The sequence below is a fragment of the Camelus ferus genome, chromosome 8, assembly GCF_009834535.1.
Source record: "Camelus ferus isolate YT-003-E chromosome 8, BCGSAC_Cfer_1.0, whole genome shotgun sequence".
Lineage (NCBI taxonomy): Eukaryota > Metazoa > Chordata > Mammalia > Artiodactyla > Camelidae > Camelus > Camelus ferus.
Window position 1 is genome coordinate 72,138,643 of NC_045703.1, and position 21,094 is coordinate 72,159,736.

The 21,094-nt window shown below is 52.2% G+C and overlaps 1 protein-coding gene and 1 long non-coding RNA gene across 2 annotated transcripts in view; one reads left to right on the top strand and one right to left on the bottom strand.

Moving 5' to 3' along the window:
* RPS6KA2 (ribosomal protein S6 kinase A2) overlaps window positions 1–21,094 on the bottom strand; it is a 318,148-nt gene that overhangs the window by 65,075 nt on the left and 231,979 nt on the right. The window contains 4 exon segments of the mRNA XM_032485337.1: window positions 62–141; window positions 2,724–2,804; window positions 15,379–15,460; window positions 17,874–17,990. Coding sequence (XP_032341228.1) covers window positions 62–141; window positions 2,724–2,804; window positions 15,379–15,460; window positions 17,874–17,990 — 360 coding nt within the window.
* LOC116665485 lies at window positions 6,538–20,265 on the top strand. The gene is made up of 3 exons (XR_004322131.1): window positions 6,538–6,548; window positions 6,741–6,742; window positions 19,832–20,265. It is a non-coding gene; the product is annotated as an uncharacterized LOC116665485 (long non-coding RNA).

A 21,094-nucleotide genomic window follows, 5' to 3' on the forward strand; every position in this document is an offset into this window, starting at 1 on the left:
GGGCTCTCCTGTCCCTCTTTGTCCCTTGAATTCTAGGCAGAAACCCATACCCCTTGTTTACCTCTTTGGAGAGCCTGGTGAAGAGGTCCCCTCCGCGCAGGAAGTCCAGAATCAGGTAGAGCTTTCCCTCTGTCTGGAAGGCTGTGGAAGGAGAGTTGAGCAGTTCAGCACTGAGGTCCCCTGGGGTGGGGGTCACTCCCTTGGGCCCAGACAGTGCAAAAAGGCCCTCCCTCTTTGGCTCAAACAACACCGTGTAATCTGTAATGCTGGGTCATTCCACAAACAGGACTGAGGCCAGGCTCGAGGTGGCTTCCTGGGGCCAAACTCGGGGAAAGGGAGCTGCAGTGATGAGTTCTGTCTCTTTCACTTTTATTAAGGGTCTGGAGTGGGCGGGACGGGGGTGTAGAGCTCAGTGGTAAAGCCTGTGCCTGGCATGCATGAGGTTCTGGGTTCAATCCCCAATACCTCCATTAAAAAATGAAAAGTCTCTGAAAATAACATAAAATAAAATAAAATAAAATACAAAGGCTCTGCACGGCAAAGTATACCATCAACAAAACAGGCGAGCTATGTAATGGGAAAAAATTTGTAAATATCTAAGACAGGACTAACATGCAAAACATGTAAGCCCCACACAGCTCAACAGCAAAACAACAACAAAGACAAAAAAGAAAGAGAGCTGGAGGTTATTTCTCCTCACTCCCTCCCTCGTTCCTTCCATTTTTAATCACAAAGGGGATGGAAAGGCCCCTGAGAACCGTGTTTGAACCTCCCCACTTGCTCTCACTGCCACCACCGCTAACACTGGGCTTCGGGGACGACATGTCTCGTTGGAGAGTCGGCTTCGCTGTGAGGTGCCTGGGGAGGAGCGGGGCGATGGGGCCGGCGGCGGACGGGTCTCCCTCCGTCTGGAGCTGCATCTGCAGCTCTCGGGGCTCACGGTCGTCCACCACGTGCTCCTTCTTTTACGCCGCGTTGATGACCAGGGTGACCAGCAGCCCGGCTCCCTGCGCCTCGTGGCAACGGGGCTCATGTTTAGGTTTGGTCACTGTGTGCCGCTGCCACGGGCGGTGGCTCACGTCCCAGCGCCGGTCCCCACCACCAGCACGTGGCTCCGTCGAAGGGGGCTGCGTGCGCACGAGGGCCAGGAGAAGCTGACCACGTCACTACTGGACGGTCAGCGCTGCTGCTGCTGGTCTCTCGTCTGGCATCTGTTTTGTACACCCAGGAAATACGGCTGGGAGGGGTCCCGACACCCCACACACTTGGAAACTTTTCCTTTTCTAAAAAAAAGTAAATTACTAAAAGCAGGAGAAATGTTGGGGTTTGGGGAAGGTGAGCCTCTAGCTAGAAATCCCTTTGTCAGAGCTGTGTGCACTGTAGCCTGGACTGCTGCTCTGTCCGAGGGCTCCACGGGCATTTGGAGATCAAGTGTTTTCTGATCCATCACAGAGGTGACGTGGGCAATGCGTTCAGACATCTCTGCAAGACCCCGGCTCATAGATCTTTCAGAAAAATGCCCTGGAAACCCGTCGAAATGGCAGATGGGACAGGATCTGACGTCAGCACAACAGCAGGGTAGTGGCAGCAGCGTGAGAGGGAAGGCGGAACCTCCCCCGACCGGGACCTGAGGGCCCCTGCCCGAGGCCGGGGACGGGGGGACTGGGTGGGGGCGTCCGTCACCAGCCGCCAGCCGGCGAGCTCGCATCCCAGTTGGCAGCTACTGTTTTCGAAAGGGTAGACCACGTACTTTCTAAAGACCTTCTAAATTGTGTTCTTAGTAACAGCAGAGGTTCTCAGCGCGGAGGGTGTAGCTCAGTGGTAGAGCACATGCTTAGCATGCACAAGGTCCAGTCCCTCCATTAAAAAAACAAACAACAAAAAAGCCTTAAAAAAGAAGTTTACCAGCAAAGAGCTCTGCCCTCCAGCCTCTGGGCGTGTGTTCACTCCGGTTTGTGTACACGTAACGGCCAGCCTCCCCCGGCTCCGCCCAGCCCGGAGTCTCCAGACCCACAGGTACCGGGTCGGTTCTGGTTCTGCTCTGTGCTCCTCCCGCGTTCATCACTCAAGTTGCACGACTGACTCGCCCGCAGTCAGGCATGACTCCGGATCACCACCTCACTATTTCTAACTTCAAGATCTGACTACTGCTTTTCAGAGGGGATGACGTGGCAGGAAGCGAAGAGGCATCACCTGGCACCGCAGATCCACGGCCTCAGAAATCAGAACTATTCCATCTGAGTCTCAGTTTTCTCTTTGAAAACTGGAAATGATAATCTACTTGAAAGGACGTTTTGGGGCTCAAAGAGCTACAATCTTTAAAATGCTTAAAACATAGTATTCACTTAAAATGTAGGTGGTGTCACCATTCCGGTTTAGAGGAACCACTGGGTCATAAGCATTTTATTCTGAAACAACACAAAAATATGGTGTAGATTCATCCAGGTTGAGACTTTTTTTTAACCATTTTATCAGTGATGATTTAATGAACAGTAACTTCTCACTCTCTCAGACTAGGTCTTTGAGATGGAAACAGGGCACCTTCCTCCATCAGAGAAGAAGCAACCAAGAGACTAAGGCGCTGGGGGGACAGCCCTACCCCAGACAGGGTGGCGCTGAGACCAGGAGGGGCCTCTTACTGTTCTTCCAGTTTCCTCTGATTTGGGGGCGGGTTGCTCTAGGTCTTCTCAAAAGTAGGCCATTTTTTTAAAAACTCCACTTACCATAATGAAGCTTCACAATGAACGGGTGATTCACTTCTGCCAAGATGTCTCTCTCCATCTTCGATCTGACTCGGTCTCGAACTGCAAGACAGAGAAATGAAAGCTTTCAGAGGCAGGAATTAGATTCTGGAGAACGTGGAATACAAGACAGCTAGACATTCATACTTGCGCCCAAACTTTCATCACAAAACTTTTCAAGCCTATACGAAGGCCGTAAGAGTAGTTTAACGATCAGCCCTAAATCCCCGCCCTGGGTTCAACGGCTGTTCACATTTGATACGTTCCCTCTACCTCCCCACACATACACACATTTTAGACAAAAATCTGATGGCAAATTGTCGATGCCGTGACACTTGACCCTCAGGTGCATTTGCATCTCCTAAGAAAAGGACACTCTGTGTAACCCTGACATGCCTGTCGCCCCTAAGGAAACTAACCATCATTCCACAACCTCCTCTAATGTCCAATTCCTGCTCAGATCCGGCCCCCCAACCGTGTCATTTACAGCTCTTATTTTTTCCAACCTAGCAGTTAGTCAAGGTTCACCCATTGTATTTGGCTGTTGTATTTCTTTACTCATCTCGCTTCTAGAATAGATTGGCCCCACATCCTCCCTCCACCCCCATGCTCTCCGTGGACTTCCGGGCAAGTCCAGGGCGGTTTTCTCACAGGCTGTCTGGGTGCGTCTGGCCGCTGCTTTGCTGTTGCCGTAACTCCTGTTTTTCTCGTAAGCCGAGATGAGGTCCGTGCATGAGTGAGGCTAAACTTTTTTGGCAAAAACACCCCCCGGGTGAGGCTGTGTGCCTTCAGCTGCGGCAGCTGGGGGTGGGTGCGGTGTTACCCTTGCTCAGTGACGCTGACTGTGACTGGGTCAGGGCGGCACGCCATCGGTCCCTCGTTGTAAGGATGCGTACATCCCTCCGTATGTAACAGGTAACCCGTGGGGTGATATTCTGGTATCAAATGACCCGTGGGTTCCCTAACACCCTTCATCCAGTGGTGTCAGCTTGTGCACGTGGTCTTTGCTTCCAGCTTTAGGGCTAGAAGACGGCATTTTCTCATTTCTGATGCAGCTAGAGAGCGAGAGGAAACCTCCTTCTCTCTCCCCCCGAGGGCAAGGCCTGCGGATTCTTTACAACGTGCGTGTATTCTAACCAGTTACAACAGTGTTCTTTTTGGTGTTGGCACTGTCCAAAGTTTAGCCACCTGGGAACATGCATGGAATTAGTTTTGAGGCAAAAGTAAACAAAAACAAACAAAAGCATCACCTGAGAACAAGAACAACTCCAAGGTCCCCACAAGCAAGTCGGTACCAAGAGCCCTCACACGTTCCCACGTGAGCAAAGGCAGGATTTCCCCCAACTATTCGTACATGTGACAATTATGATAAATACCACATTATGGGCCAGATATTTAAGTCGTCCGTATTTTAGCCTTATGATATATACTTTTAAAGTTTCATTTAAGAAGTCCTTCCCAAAGGATGGCTATAATGAAAAAAAAAACACCAAAAAAATGGAGAATAACAAGCACTGGTGAGGAAGTGGGGATGCCGGTGGGAGTGTAAAATGGTGTGGCCGCTGTGGCAAACCGCTGGCAGTTCCTCACACAGTCAGACAGAGAAACGCCACCTGACCAAGCAGCTCTGCCCCAGGGACGCACCCCGGAGAGCCGGAAACAGGAATGCCTACGGACGCCTGTGCGCCCTCATCCACAGCAGCACTAGTCACAAGGCCAAAAAGGTGGAAGAACCCAAGCGCCCATGGAGAGGTGAGGGCTAAACAAGAGGCAGTCTGCCTGTGCAGACGAATGTTACTCAGCCCTAAAAAACACAATCTGACCCAGGCTACAGCAGGCGCACACCTTGAAAACACTGTGCTGAGCCAAGCAAGCCAGACACAGAAGGACAAATACAGCGTGATTCTGCTCACGTGAGGTCCCGGGAGGAGTCAGACTCAGGACAGGAGGCGGATGGGTGCCAGGGCGGGGGAGGGGGGCACAGCTTAGCGGGGACGGAGAGTCTGCCCGGGGCGACCTGAGAGGCGGGGGCATAGACAGTGGTGACAGTTACACAACATCATGACTGTACTTAATGCCACTTACGACGGTTAAAATGATCAACATCATGTTAGGGGTATTTCATGGCAATTTCAGAAAACAGAAGCCCTCCCCTCCATCACTGGGCAGTCTCCGGGTTTTGCTCCGTGAGCTCCCGTTTCCCGTCCCACCCTCGGGGCTCAGGCTCCCGGAGCCACTCACTTCGCCACGAGGCCGCTCCCCGCGGTGGGGCTGTGGCTTGGAGCCCGCCGGTGGGGGGGTGAGCCCGGGACTGACGGCCAGCCGCACGCCGGCTCCGTCTCCCCCGGGTCACGGTGGGGGCTCCCTGCCCCGGTGCTTGTCTGCAAGTCGGGGTGACGACGGCACCCGCCTCATGGGCTTCGATGAGAACGATGACTCAGCAGTGCCGGCCCCAGGCCTGGGCTGCGCCAGCCCCTGTCACCGGCCGAGGTGGCTTTACTGCAGTCAGATGTGGGGCTTCCTTTGGTCCGTCCCTCTGCTTTGCTGCTCGGCTGCTCCTGTCACGACATCAGACCCCCGTGCCTGCCCCCGATACCCCCTGGGCTCTAGAAGGGCTGTGGCTGGTGCGCAGGAGGCAGGCACCTGGAAGCAGCAGCCTGGAGCCCCGACTGTCAAGAGAGCAGCACTGAGAGCCCCTCTGAGCAGCTGCGGTGGGGACCCCCGGCCCCACCCCGCCGCGGACCCGAGCCGCCTCCGCGAGCTGGAACCCTCCTCCGATGCCTCTCGGCTCCTGGGCTGCATCCTCAGCCTCCGTGCAGCAGAGCAGGCCGGGAAGGGCCTGCGGGGGAAAGTCGGCCACCCCAAGCCACAGCCTCCTCGGGGAGAAGCCCTGCTCCACCCCCGCCCCCAGGACGTGATCGGGTGAAGCCGTGGCAGGGGAGGGGGACACTGTCCCTACCCCCTTCTTGTTGCTCCCTTGCCGACCCACTCCTGGACTCTGGTGACGATCATCTAAACACCCTCCAACAGGACTGACGCTCTCAGCGCCGCGGCCAGGCCGCTCCGGGGCGAGGAGGGCTGCGCAGTCACGTACCTGACTGCAGGATTCGTCACGGAAAACAGAGGCCGTCAGAAGCCCGGCGGAAAAATTAGAAAAAGAGGTCTCACATTCAAATTTCCAAGGCGCTCTCCAGTTACAGTGGAGAAATAAGTATCTATTTCCTCCTGACATTTTACAGAAAAAATAAATCCCAGCTCTATGAAAGAGTTAAGCTTAAAAAAAAAATCAAGCTGTAACAGTAACAACAAAGAGGAATCCTCATCAGATGTCTGCGTGGGAATCTTCGTCTTTTTTTTTTTAATAAAAGCAGTGGAAGAAATGACATAGGAAAGACCGACAGACTGAGTTACAAAACAGCAAATTCCCATCCAAAGGATCATAAAATGAAAAGGCAAACAAAAAATTGGGAGATTATTTGAAACAGAAAAAGGGCCAGGAGCCTAAAAAAACACAATAGCTAAATATCCTTATTACGTCTGAAACAACAGAGGAGAAGCAAGGCCCCAGGCCTGGAAGAGCAAACACGTCGGTCTGGGGAAGACGCCCTCACAGACGTGTTCTGTCGGACGGGCTCCCGGGCATAAACTGGCAAAACACACACGTTCGGTCCAGGCTGGCAGGGAACAGAATGGCCGTGTTGACCCCGGGCAGGATCTTATCCCTGCAGACGACTAGCCAGGGAAGAGTCCGGGCCAAGCTCACACGAGGCCGAATGATGGCTGTCACACAGGCGGTGCCCTTCCGATGTGAAACAACGGTGTGAGCCCAGCTCTCCAAAGGGCACCGGCGGGATCTCTGGTCTGCGCAAGTTCCGGCTCTGTGGGGCAGAGCTGGCGCCCTGGCCTCACCACGGCCTGCTCTTGGTGGTGCGGTCACTCACGGGCCACCAGGGACGCAGCGAGGGGCCTGGAACACTAACTCTGCCAACTGGCGGGCAGCTGTGGGGTGGTCCTTCTGCCAGGAAAGAAACTGGCACCAGGATCCTCGTGTTCTGATGCCGGGAACATGCAAGCTGCCCCCTGACGGCCAAGGCGTCCAAGGGGTTTTGACTCCTTAGATCGAGAGGCAGGAAAAGAGAGAGCCCAGAGAGACAGCTGCTTCGCTCTTCCCTTGGAAAGCTGTCAGCGCGCCACAGCGCCCATGAGACACTCAGGCCAGCCGAGGCGAAACGGCACCAGCACCTCCCGCTGGCTGGTTCCAGGGAGTCTGGATCGGGTGGGGGTGATGCTACAGACGCGAAAGCCCGAATGTTCCAGGCTCCTTTGACATTCACTAATGAACCGGAGACGCTGGGGATAAATTAAAATGTTTTGTACTTCAAGTCAACCCTGTACCGCGGCTAACCTGCGACGTGGAGGATTCGGGTGCCGTGGTTTCCATGGCTGCTTTGCTCTGTGAGGGAATCCACACCTCCGAGGGCCAGCAGTGACCTTCAGGTGACCTTCGTGTGCCCTTGAGCCTTCCCGGCCCAGGGCCACCCCTGGAGCTGAGATGAAGGTGGGGGCACCTAGAAATCTGTCCCACCAGAAGGGCCCGTTTCCCGACCAGGAGAGCAGGAGGAAGCACACGGTGGAGTACCCTGGTGGACACACTCACTGCAAACCAGAGCTACTTTCTGGAAACCGCCCCACCCCTTCTTGTTCTTTGGGTCGGGCCACGTCCTCACGACTTCCAGCCCCGCGCGCCGTCGGACAGCTCCAGGTGCACCCACTCCTGAGTGCGCCCGAGGAAGTCAGGGCGCAGGACGTGCCAGCCTGGTGAGCTTCCTCCCTCAGCCTCTTGACCTGTTCTGGATTTCTAGGAGTTAAAAAGTGGCCAGTGTGCCTTTGAGCCCTAACAGAATGTCTCAGTGCCCGCAGCCCTTTGAGAGCTCCAGCAAGTGAGAAACCAAAACGCAAGCCGGTCCCTTCTGCCAGCCAGCCTGGCGGTTCTGAACCTTGAGGCTACCTCTGAGTTCCTACGTTCCTCACCCTGCTGGAGTCACCAGACTCTCTGTAAAATGGTCACTACATGCTCAACACAGCCTCCTAGAGCCGGTCAGGAGACGCTCGTGAAATTGACGGTGAAGTCCGTGACCACCGCAAACGTCTAAGAGGAACCGTGCATGGGCTCTGGAGGATGGGTTTACGTAGCAGGGCTCCATCTGCGAGGAGGCTGGACCTGAAAGCCTCTCTTCAGAGCTGAGCACCACTGCCCGCATCTGTCTGGTTTTTAAGTGATCTCCACCAATCCGCATTACTTTGGTATATATCATGCCGTAGCACGTTGTACTGCGTTACCTTACATTAGAGTATTAAGGGTATTTCAAAAGAAAACTAAGGATAAGACACACACAAGTGGCTCCTATCGGTCGTGGTGAAGGTGAGGGCTGACCGGCCAGGAAGCGCGCCTCGGAGAAGCACGGGGGTCGGGGGGTCGGGGCGTGAGCGAGGAGCAGCTGCAGCCCTCGAGGACAGCGGGGCACAGGGCCACACACACGCACACACCGCGCATGGCTGCGTCCGCAGGCGGCTGCAGTCACGGGGAGGCCTAAGCCTTTTAACCTGAGTCCTGTCGGTGATGAACTCAGGCTCTGCCAGCTGAGTGACCACACTTACCACTTCCCACCTTTGTCCCCCAAACCCTACCAGGTCGGAAGTTATACCCCAAGTGGCCTCCTGCATGCAGAACACAAATCCATCTTCACACAGTGTCTTCTAGCCTTCAAAGGTCTAATTCATAGTAAAGGGGCCTCCCAGGAGAAGCTTTGTTGCTAAACATTTGGTGGCCAAAACTTTGTACTGGTTGTTACTCCAGAAAAAGGAAGGAGGAAAACCATGAATAATGAAAATAAAAGATGGCAACCACACTGATGATCACATCAGGCACAACTCCCCAAGACTGGTCTTCTAATTTCTCTACACTGAACTATTTAAAAGAAGACTGACATGGTTATTTAACTCACTTCTTTACCAGAGAATCTTTCTGTGGCTAAATCTTCAGCCTGTAACAGGGCAGGACTCTCCGCGGTCTTCCCAGGACAGACCCCCGCGCCACAGCAATGTCGTCCACCTGCCCCTCGTCTGGAGAAAAGCTTTAGTCTCCCAGGCCTCCCCGAGTTCCAGAGAGTACATGGAATCAGGGAAGCGAGGAAATGCAGAAAGAAAGGAAAGCCGTCAAGCAAGACGCAGTAACCGTAGTTCAGCCACTAAACAAAGTCAGGGGCCTCCAGTTCCTCCTCAGGGGCCACAGATAATATTCTAAGCCACGTCTTTTGAGCTGTTTTGCAAATACTGGAACCCCCACCAGGTGGAAGAAGCTAACTGTGTGCTGCCCACAAGCACGTGGCCCCCAGACTGGTTGGAACCAGAAAGCTGACGATGTTGACCCCTGATGACCTCACCGCCAGCCCATCAGGAGCACGTCCACGCGCTGATCACGCACCCACAGCCCCCTCCCTCGCCCTGTCTTAAACCCTTCCCTGAAAGCCTTGGGGAGTCTGGGTCTTCTAAGCACTAGCGCCAGACCCCTTGCTTGGCGCCTGCAGTAAGCGCTGCACTTCCCTTCACCACCACCCGGGGGCAGCAGGTTGGCTTCCCTGCGTGGGAGCGAGTGGTCCCGAGTTTGGTTCAGCAGCAAGCTTACTAAGTTTTCATATTTACAGGCATTAAAGATGCAAATAGTGAAAAAAAATCTATTTCCTACTTTTTATTTGCAGTGAGAAATGCAATTTGGGTAGAAATAAACGTAGAAAGTGCCCCCAAGGCCCACAGGCGGTGTGCAACAGCGCGCCAGGACGGCGCGGACGCACTACCTTCTGTCTCTGACCATCTGCTGGGAAGACCCTTCCCCTGAGCAGTAACCCCCTGAGTGCGGCTGGGCAGGAGGGGGCTTCCTCCAGCCACACGGTTTAGGGGTGAGTGGCTTCACTGTGTTGTGCCTCAGTTTCCTCATCTGCACAATGAGGATAATCGTACCAACGCGGGCACTTCCGAGCGCGTGGCGTTTGCCTTCCTCCCGCCTCCCAGGAATTCACAATCATCCAAGCGTGAGTCAGACGACATGAATGAGTTAGCACGGAAAAAAATCTGTTCGGACTAAGGTACCAGTCGGAGCTTAGCTTCTAAGTCAGTGTTTTTAAACAAAGCATCTCAGCCTAAGAGAAAAGGAAATAAAAAGCGCTGGAAACCTCATTCTGAGGCTTGAAAGCAAGGGGGCGACTCTGACGAGGGCTGCTTCAGGAGGGAGTCCTCGACATGAGGTCACGCGTTTCCTCCTGGCCGCCCTACACTCCCGCGGCCCTCGCGCACCCGTGGGCCCCGCGCGTGACGGACCCAGGGCTCTCCTTGAAGAAGGGAGACAGGTAGCGAGCCTGGGCTGCGCCCGACACCCTGACGCTCGGGAAGCGCCGTTCAGGTCCGTTTCTCTCTTCTCTCCCGGCCGGACCCCCACAGTTACCCCACCAGGGCTGCCGAGGAACACAAGTGACCACCACAGTCTGTTACTTGCTTCACTTGCTAAACAAAGAGATTTTGCCAGAATCATTTTTTTTCCCTTTAGAATCACGGGACTCAACTTACTTCCTTCAAAGCAGGGGATGTGTCTCACCTTTGGGCTTAGAAAGTTGACTTAGCAGGAAAACAGCTGCAAAACGAGTTAGGCAGGGACGCACAGGTGACGGCCTACCAGAGAAGCGTCACTGCAGAGACACGTTTCATATAACAAGCTCTCTCCACATTTCAGTGCTCACTGAAACGAGGGAAGTCCCCACAAGGAGCGGCCCTGGGGGGTGTGCGGCCCCCAGCAGGGGCCGGCCGGCCTTAGGAGTTACCGGGGCTGGGGTGACTCACGGGACTGGCGGTCACTAACGCGGCCGCAGGCTCTCCACGCAGCTCGAGGAACCAGGCTGAACCAACGCCTAACTCCTTCTGGCCAGATGGCAGTTAATGCCCATCCCTCTTCCTCACTCCCCCGCTCAATCAGACCTAAACAAACCCAGACAAGAGGAGTCCTAACACACCCCTGGAGCCAATTTTCACGGAGAAAGGGACCAGAAATGGGTACAGTGGACACTGGACCCCGTGCCAGCTGCAATCTACATGCATCACTGCGTCCAGTCTTCACGTCGACAACGCCGTGAGGTGGGCCCTGTTACTAACGCCATCCACTGAGTGGGAGGCACTGGGGGTCAGGAGAGCTGCCCCAGGCTGACACTAGTCTAAGCTGCATGGGCCCCAGGGTCCAGAGTCTGTGCCCCAAGGCACCGCACCGGGGTCCTCTCGCTGGGACCACGCTACAGACCCCCGGAGTGGGGGTCGCCGAATCTCACACCCAGACCATGTCCAGACCAGCAGTTCAGGGGAGGTGACCTGAGTGGCCCCAGGCGTCGGCATGTTGTCGAAGCCCTGCAGGCAATTCCTGCTGGTGGCTAAGGCTGGGACCCACCATGTCAACATGAGTGACAGCCCCCACTTCCCACTCACTAAACAGGGACAGAGATCGGCTTGCTTCCCTCCTCGCCTCGCGCCTGGGAATAGGTTTACAGTCTTTAAAAACAATTTCTCTAATGGCACAAAGTGGGGGCGTCACCCTCTGGAATTCACTGTGTTTGGAACACACTGTGCAGAACTGTCACCTGCAATAACTCAGTGTTGAGTCACAGATACAGGAACTCTGGCAATTAGAGAAGTTGAAGACTTTAAAGGGTCCTTAAGTGACGAGGGACAAGCAGCACCCCCGCGGAGGAGGGCGGACAGCAGGTGAGGGCGGCGCACGCCTGCCAGCTCGTCACACCGAAGCAGCTGACATTTCCCTTAGAAATGGCGCGCCACCTCTCCGAGGGAAGGCGGGGCAGGCGCTGACAACTCCCAACGCATTTAAAGATGAAACAGAGCTGTCAGAGACGATTATCCGTTTGTCAAGTTGTTTGGAGTCCAAATGACAAAACGCGACTTCTGCACACGGGGCAGGCATCCGTGTTTTTGAGAAACAACCTGGAGTTTTACAATCATTTCCACAAGTCCTCCGCCCCCTTCCCATCTTCCCTTTTCAAACTGATTTCAGTCTTTATGCTCCTGGCGGTTCCCGAGGGAGGATGTCTGCGCTTTCGGGTGTCCTCGTGGGCGAGAGGACAGAGTAGCCGTCACCCTGGTCCTTTTCTCCCTTTCACCGTCTTCCGAGTCACTAATTAGCCTGCAAACTGGTGATGTTGTGTGCACAGAGAACGGCTTATGGAATCTGTGAATCACTCAGGCTGACGGGGTGCAGAGGTTTGGAACGGAAACAGATCTAAACGACCCTTCGTCCCTCCCTCCTCCTTCCTGAGTGAGGAGGCAGGAGGGACTAGGGAGGTCAGGCGCCTCCTCGGAGGCCAGCGGAGACCTGGCCTCCGTTCTGCACGTGCTCGGTCCTCCTGCACGGGGTCCAAGCACCACCTCACCCAACACCATTATGTCAAACTCTCCTATTTTCTCTTAAGAAAGTAAGTTCCAACTGCATTTCAGGAAAAAAATCTATTCTTTAGTGATGGACCATTATCAAAAGCTGAAATAGGATCTGATGTAAAATAATGTTTGGTTTGAAAGCTGGCTTTTAAAGGAGCACAAGGAAGTGGGAAGGTTTTCTGGCTTTTTATGCTTGTATGACTCATTCTCACAATATAAAAATGACTTTATGCTCTCAAGCATATGGTTCCGGAATATTATACCAAATACCTTTACACCATACAGAGTCAAACATGTTTTACGTTTGTTGAAAACTTGAAATAGAGTATAGAGAAGAAAACAAAGGCTCCCAATAACCCAGTGACTGTTTTCGTTTCAGCACGTCTCCCACGAGCATGGCACACATCCAGCATTTGCACGTACACAGACATCTTCGTGTGCTGATGCGACACTTGTGCATTTAACAGTATCACCATTGTTCTGCACTCACAGTTATACACCCTGCCTGTTCCGTGTAACCTTGTAGCAGGACCACCTTCACAAGGACACTGGACTGGATCATAAACAAATGTGCAACCCTGAGCACCCATGGAGGTGAAACCACAGACGGAGCATTTGCACAAGAGCTAAGAGGTCAAGGCTGAGGCTGACGGACTGGCTAGACAGGGACAACACTGCCCAGCTCCCTGGTTCCAGTTCCCGCCTCCGGAGCAGGGTGCACACAGAGGCACCACACCCCAACCACTGTCTCCTTAACCCCGTCAGCCCCCAGCAACCACTAAGCCACTTTCTGTCTCTGAGGACTGGCCCATTCTGGATGTTCCTATAAACGGAACCCTCCGATACGGGCACTTTGTGACAGCGTCTCTCACTTAGCATGTTTCCAGGTTCAGCCACGCTGGGGTGCACACCAGTATGTCACTTCTTTTTTATTGCCAAATAACATGCCACCGCATGGAGGGACCACACTTTACTTATCCACGAGTGGATGGAACCCGGGGTTGTTCCGCTTTGCGGCTACTGTGAATGAGCCAGCGCTGCTATGTGGACACTCACGTACGAGTTTTTGTGTAGACACGTACTCCCATTTCTTTTGGTGACACCCCGTGGAGTGGAAGCGCTGCGTCATGCAGTCACTGTGTGACCTCCAGGAAGTGCCAGAGACGCTGCTCACTTGTGAGCCCTTCAGTTGGCCCTGAACTAACACATGTCTGATTTGATTTCCTCTTCCTGTGGAGCTGACGCTGAGTGAAGAGACCATTACGTTCAAAACTGAGGATAGAAAGTCAAACCTGCTGTTTCCTGTGCATCTTCTAACACACAGCCCTTAAAATTTACATTATTATGAGGATCTTGAAATATCTGGTCAAGTCCAATTGACAAACAATTTCAGAAACATTATTATAACTATAATAAAATGTTCACATATACATACAAACATTCCTTTTCATATTCCTTTTCATTATAGGTTAACAAACAAAATGTTCACTACAGAGCACGACTTGAACAGTGCTGCTGAATTTAGAAGTCCAGTGTCTACAGTAAACTAGAATGCCTGCATCAGAGAGCCCACAACTCCCACTTGCAGAAGAGAAACTGGGACAACCTGTTAAAAAAGTCAGATTCTAGGCTCTGCCCCTAGAGACTGTGACCCAGTGGGTCTGGAGTGGGGTCCAAAGGTCTATTTTTCATAACTTTCCCCAAACACACGTAGGTGATTCTGGTACAGACTCCAGTCTGGCCAAAGTGATCAGCTTTTGTATTTTCTTTTTTAAAAAATTAATTTATTTAAAAATTTTATTGAAGTGTAGCTGATTTACAGTGTTAGTTTCAGGTCGGCTTTGGGTCTCCTGACATCGGCTGGCCTGACACTGCCAGGCTGCCTCCTGTCTCCTCCAGGAGCACCTGCCCATCCTTCCAGACTTGCCGCACTCACCTTCCAGGTCCTTCCTTTACGACATCATCTGGAAGGACTCTCCTCTTCCTGTGTACGTACCTAAGACGCCGAGGTCTGGATCTGTTTGGTCGATGTGTCTGTTGTTCTCTATCATTGGTTATACGTGACTCAAAATATACCCTATTTACCAGCCCGACAGTAAGTGGCCTGAAGGCAGAGAATGGCCTGTTTTTTGTTCTGGCCCTGCACGTAGGTGCTGAAGACACTGTGATGTTTCAGACCTAAAAATTCTAGAGCTGCCTCGACACGTCTGAGTTGCACCACGAGCTCCCCACCCTCAATGGATACGCATCCCCTCAGAAGGAAAGGCCCCCCCGCCACTGGTTCCCTGTAAGCCAGCCTGGCTGTGCCCCGACCAGCCTTCAGCCCAGCAGCCTCCCGCTCCCCGCCAGCCCACAGAGCTCCTCAAACAGCCCATCACCTCCTCCCCAGAGCCAGCACCACCCCCCCTCACTTCTTCAGCCTGCGGCCCCGTGGGTGACCCGTGCAGGTGACTAATGACCCCGTGGTCTGCCCTGCCCAGGCCGGGTGGCAGGCGCTCAGCCTCCTCCCCCTACTTAGGACACGCGCCCACCCCCACGGGGGAAGAGGAGGGGATCGGGGCAGGCGGGGCTGATCTGTGCTGTTGGCTAAGTGGCCGTGGGCTGGGAGCGGAGAGTTCCTAGAACAGCTCTCTCTGGCCTGTGCTGTGTGCGTGTACTTTACCGGAGGGCAGGAGGGCAGGGGCTGGAGTCAGGTGCTGGACAGTATTTCGAAAACCCAGTCATCATGGCGAAAGAGGAGTAATACACCGCGAATCACACTTTGTTGAAAGCTGAGCCATCCAGCCTGGCTGATGAATTTAGGCGACGTGCCGCCGGGCACAGCCGGCACGACCTGCCTTTCCTCTCCTCTCCCTTCGCCCTCGATGCTCGTCTCTCCCAGTGGCACGCCGGGGCGCAGGGTGCCAGGAAGGGTGGCACTTGCACAAGACGGCTCTCCCTCTGAAGACAGAGGAAATACTGCAGGGCTATGCTAAACATTCAGGGAAACGTTGGCATTGTGTGTTACCAGTCAGAGTAACGTGTTGAGAGCCAGAAATCATGCAGCTCTAAGGGAATGTCTCTTTCCTCCAATAACAAGCAGAGGGCAAACCACAGTTGCACATCTCAGCAAGGCGCCCTCCGGGACCCCTCCCCTTTCCCCGGGGCCCCTCACCTTTCAAGGTGGCCTTCTTAAGGACTTTCATCGCATAGAGCTGCCCGGCGTCGGACCCCTTGACCTTCCTCACCAGGAACACCTTCCAAAGAGAACACAGAACACCTGTGGTTGATAAGACTGCAAATTCATTCTCCTTATTTGATTTGACACGAGATACACAAGGGAGTACAGAAAACTCCAACACAATAAATACACGGCAGAAAAAATGAAACTGTAAAATCTTCTCCAGCAGACTCCAAAACGATCCAGACTTCCAGCAAGAGTTTTATCTAGTTTACTACAACCCAGAGAGGAACTGCATTGTGTTCGTATGAAGAATCATTGTTGTTTTTGGTACTGTTCACCTTCCCTGAGACATTTTATTTCAGAAGTAATACTGCCCTCCTTTTTTTAAAAAAAGATCAGTTGTTCAGAAAAACACACTATTCAAAAGTTTTAAGGGCGATCATTTGGTTTATTGTAAATACCACCTGTACACCCCCACTGAGGTCACCCCAAATGTCACCGCCAGTCATGGGACAGACTCCAGTTCTCAAGATGAGCTGAGTTCTCTTATTTTGAGCTTTTTCCACCTGAATTTTAGCTTTGAGTAGCTTGAGCTTACAGACAGCGTTCGTTTCTAGACAGCGCTCACATATATGCATGTGGACACTTAGCTCCACTTTATGAAGCTCATTTGCAGGTGTATCACAAAAGAAAACCAAAAGGAGAAAGAAGACAACTGTTTGAGGCAGGCTGAGCTTAGAAGTCATATTCATGATTATCAAACAAAACTAGTAAAAATACAAACTAACCTGGGTGCTGCTACCAGAAAAAACCTACTTTCCATGCAAATGAAGACAACAGTATTGCTTTAACTAGTAGTATGTGTGTGTCCAGGAGGCGCAAGTGATGCTGGCATGTGCCCTGGGGGGGTTGCCTCCCTCCCCCAGCCTCCTGAAGCCAGGAAGACCTGCCATCACAGATGCACGGGGTCCAGCTCCAGGAGCCAGCGGGAGGGGCTGGGCACCCACCACGGACAGAGACACGGCACAGGGACAAGGCGTGGGGGCAGGTGCGCGGGAACACAGGGTCCGATGCACCCGCAGACGAGCCTGTCCTGCTCACAGGAGACGGCTCGGTACCTCCCTGCAGACACAGCCCGCCGCTGTGTCTTAGTACCGGCCCCCACACTGCATTCTCGCTTCCCTCCTCCCATGCCTTACAAATGTACTGAACAGCCATTTCTGGAGACCACAACATTTTGAATACGGGTAATTTTGAATGGTTCAGATGAACACGTCTGTAGATACCTTAATACAATCACATGTTCTTTACTGCACTGCTGTGTGACAGAGAAAAAAAATAAAAGAAAAAGACATTCTACCTTCTAAGAATGCCAAAGCATAGAGCTAGTAAACAATCAGACTTTCGTGGTCTGTGACACATTATCCAGGACGTCACTAACATACTATTAATCCCAGTGAAATCAACAGGGGCCAGAGTTCATCCTGACACCAGGTCCTGTGAAGAATGCGGCAATCCGGGGAAAGCGCAGACACCACACAAAAATAGTTACTCTAAAAGCCAGGACTCTGCTCTGCTCATATTCGCAGAAAGGCTGGCGTCACAGTTTATCTCAGGCCCTCGTGTTCTGGAAATCAAAAGTCTATGTAATTTCTAACAGTTACATGAAGGACGCAGAGAGATTAGCCCTACTGTGGAATAACTCACATGTTCTCAAAAGATGTGCTGGCACCCTGCTGTGTGGGGACGTGGCCCTATATGAAGGGACAATGATCTCATTTCCTGAGCGAAATCAGTTTTCATTTTAATTTGAAGGTGAAAAAGAAAGGAAACGAACAACCCCGGCACGCAGGTTCTTCCTAGACAACTGCCAGACAGGAGCCATGCTGTATTTAATCCACAGATAATTATACAAAGTAGTTCATATTACGTCCATTTTATAGACAGGGAAACAGGCTGGGAGCAGCAAAGTAACTGCATAGTGGACTTCGGGGGTCAGAGAGGAGCCAGGCTGCAGGTCCTGGACTTGTGATAAGTAACAGTCTCAGTCAACTGGTCCCAAAGGGCACTGTCTTCTCCTTTTCTTTCTTTCTTATTATTTCTCTTATTTCTTCCTCCCTTTTGAAAACTGCCTGTGCAGGGTGCCCTTCCAAAGATGCATGGCTCAAGTTGACGGACCCGACTCACCATGGGGATAAATGAAGGCCCACAGAAGCTACAGGAGAGGAAGGTGTGTGTGGTCTCCCAAGGGTGTGGGCAGCGCAGCCTCATGGCTGTGCAAAGTGAGGCCACGGCTGCAGGCGCCATGGGGCCTGCCATGTGGGCGTGGCCAGGACTTTCCATCCTGTCAGCCCAGCCACGTTTCCCTTGGGCTCAAGGGAAACCTCTGCCCTCCCTCCTTCCCTAGACTCTCAAGTGCCTCGCCCTGATGCGGGGAAGCAGCCCAGGGGAGTGAGACCCCGAGAGGGAACAAGGACCTCACTTACTTTTCCATAGGATCCTTGTCCCAAAACTTTCAGCAGCTCAAACTGGGAGGGGTCGGCCTTTTCAAACCCTTCTTTCACATGATGACTGATGTCAATCTCCTTCACGACGCCTTCTTCCTGCAAGAGAAAAACGACACAAATACAAGGATGGGGTCCCTTTGGATCCACCCGCCACGGAGTTACGAGTCGGGGACGTTACAGATTTTCAGGATCGGAGTTCAAAGACGCGACGCCACAGAGCTTGACACGAGCGTCTTGCTGATTTGTGTCAGTTACTGTCTGTGAGCCTTTGTTTCCTTTCTCCGTGAGGTTTTGTCCTTGGGTCTTAGCAGCATCTCGAGTGAATGAAAAGTGTGGGTCACCTGCCCAGCGCCAGCTACTTGAAATGGAAACACTGAGAGCAGGTGTTTTCCTGACAGTGGAGCCAGACTGTTCCTGGAATTCGTCTCCGTGCCTCCAAGACCCCCTTTCCGGTCCGTCTGCCTGTCTGACCACTCAGCCCTCTTGCAGTCTTGGCGCCGGGCTGAGTATTGGCAAACGTCAGAGTGAGCTGGCCAAAAATCGCATCTACAAATCGCTACCAGTAACTGCACGCACAGTGCGTTCCGGGCACTCAGGACTTGCCACGCATTATTGCTTTTATTCCTTAAAAAGCCCCACGAAGTGGAGATTTCATCCCGATGGAGGTCACACAGCTGGAGTGTGAGAGCTGAGTTTCCAGTCAAGGTCGACTTCAAAGCCACACACTCCCTCCCTGTGTTTTAGTCCAAGAGCAAAGATTTGCAAATGAAATCACAATGGCAGCATCACAAAAGCCTCTCTCAAAGGTGTGTGAAAAATCCAGTTTCTCAAAAGTTATAAACTTTATTATTTTATCTCCACGTAACCAACAGCAGACAGAAGAGCAGGGGCAAGCAGTGCAGGCTGCAGACCTCCCAGGCCGGCGAGCCACCTCTGCGGCTGTCTTTGGCTTTTTTCCTTATTCCAATGGCTAAAGGAAACACTTCAATTTCCACATCTTCAAGGATTATTTGTCATTTGGGTAAAAAAAAAAGTTTTTCTATTTGTGAAAACAATGAATATAGCCAGAATGGATTCTTTATGGCCAGTTCATAAAGTTTATATGGTTTACACATGCACAGTTAGAAGATAAAGAATTATAATGTCCTTGCTTCATAACTACTTTAAAAATTTTTTTTGTTTATGTGGAGGGGGCAATTCGGTTTACTTACTTACTTACTTATTTATTTACTTATTATTTTTTATTTAACGGAGGCACTGGGGATTGACCCCAGGACCCCGTGCCTGCTAAGCACACGCTCTACCCCTGAGCTGCACCCTCCCCCTGGAAGACATCTGCTTCTCAGCCTTTGATTAGAATGTTAAGGAAGTGATGACTCAAGAAGGGGTAAACTGAGGCACAGGGTCCTGGGTTCAATCCCCAGTCCCTCTATTAAAATGGGAACGGCATTAAAACCTCAGGTTTCTCTCCAGTAATACTGCAACACAGTTCATTTCTCATTTAAAATCAGTAAGGTCTTGAACAGCAAAGAGTCTCAACTATCCGTAGAAAAAGGAACCAAGAGTTCCACATTTTAGATTTTAGGGTTTTGCATTCACAGTGATGTTTTGGATTGAACTTGCCTGAAGACACTTGGGTTTTCTCTAGAAAGAGAGAAAGAGAGAGAGAAAGAGATAGAGAAAGAAAGAGAGAGAGAGAGGAAGGAAGGAAGAAGAAAAGAGAAAAAGTCTGGAATCCAGTGCTGAGTACAGAGGCCAGTGAGCACGGAAAACACTCAGGTGGAAACAGGGAAAGCTGCCCAGGTCTGTCTGCTTCTGTTTCCAGACCTGACAGCCCAGTTTTCCAGATCGTTTCATGATAATTGCTGTAAACGGCAACCGGAATTAAAATATTGAACATGCTTCATTTTGAAATAAACTCCTTTTCTCTCTTACAGGGCAGGACATTTTTCCTGGGACTCTATGTGGATTTTAATGCCGTTTCCTTAAGAAAGTAAAGTCGTCTACATATAGCACTAAACAAGTAGTTTCTAGCATAACTCTCGTAAAAGAGTATTTCTTTTTTAAATAACTTGAGACATTTGAGGGGAGAACCAGGTGTCACGGTCAGATGTTAGCTTTATAATCAAGAATTTCAAAGCTGTTCTAATGTGAGAGATAAAAACTAGAGAGATATTGTTGAAATGACGTCGACGTATGACAGAATAATCTGCGATAGTGAACTTGGGAATCCCCATTGAATTGTGCTTGAAATTGTGACTGATGGAAGAAATTCCTGCCCAATTAACTGAGCAGCTGTCTCCAGAGGCTGGAGAGGTGGAGGGACGGTGACAGAAACAGGCCAGAGGGGACAAGTGGCCGCTGTCCCCCGCTCTCCGCCCCGTGCCAAAGACACCTTGGTAGGTAATTTCCTCTGCTCTGAACCATCTGCTTTTCATGCCATTAAAGGGAGACTATTTATGAAAAGTAAATGCAGATTAAAAAATGCAAAATAATGATAAAGACATAGAAAACAACAATTGGGCAAGTGTTAGATCTGTCTCCAAAAAATGGGGAGGGGTGTCTCTAGAAATCACTGATTTGCACACAGGGTATCATTCCCAGAAAGAGCAAGGGATAAATTAAACGAGGGGCTTGTGAGAATGTAGAAAAGAGCAAGGAAATTACCTGACCTCTGACTTGCTACGAGCGAGTCCCGCCAGGCCACCCCCCCCCCACACACACAGCTGACACTTCACTCAGCAGAGACGGGTAAGCTACAGCCTGGATGGCAGGCGTCCCGACGGAAGCTCAGGTCAGCAGAGGGGCTCCCCGTCAGGGCACCACCCGCCCCTCTCCCAGACCCCAAACTGTGACGCTATCGCCCTGGAACGACACCTCGTTCCAGAGGCTCACAACGTGGCCACGGTGCCCCTGCATCAGAGCCACCAGGGCACTAGTTAACCACGCAGAGTCCAGGCCCCCGGCCAGGACTGCTGAGTCTGGGGCCTGCGTGCAGGACGCGGTTCACCCCTCCCCATCCTAATGGGCGGCTCTCCGCAGCACACACACTGCAGTAAAACACACACTTGGCGGCCCCTGCCCCACCCGCCTGCCCCTTTCCTGACACAGGTCTTTGCTCACTGTGTACAGCCCCTTCCTCTCCTCTCTTAAACCCACTGCCACCCACTCACCATTTCACCAGGACTGCTCCCATCAAG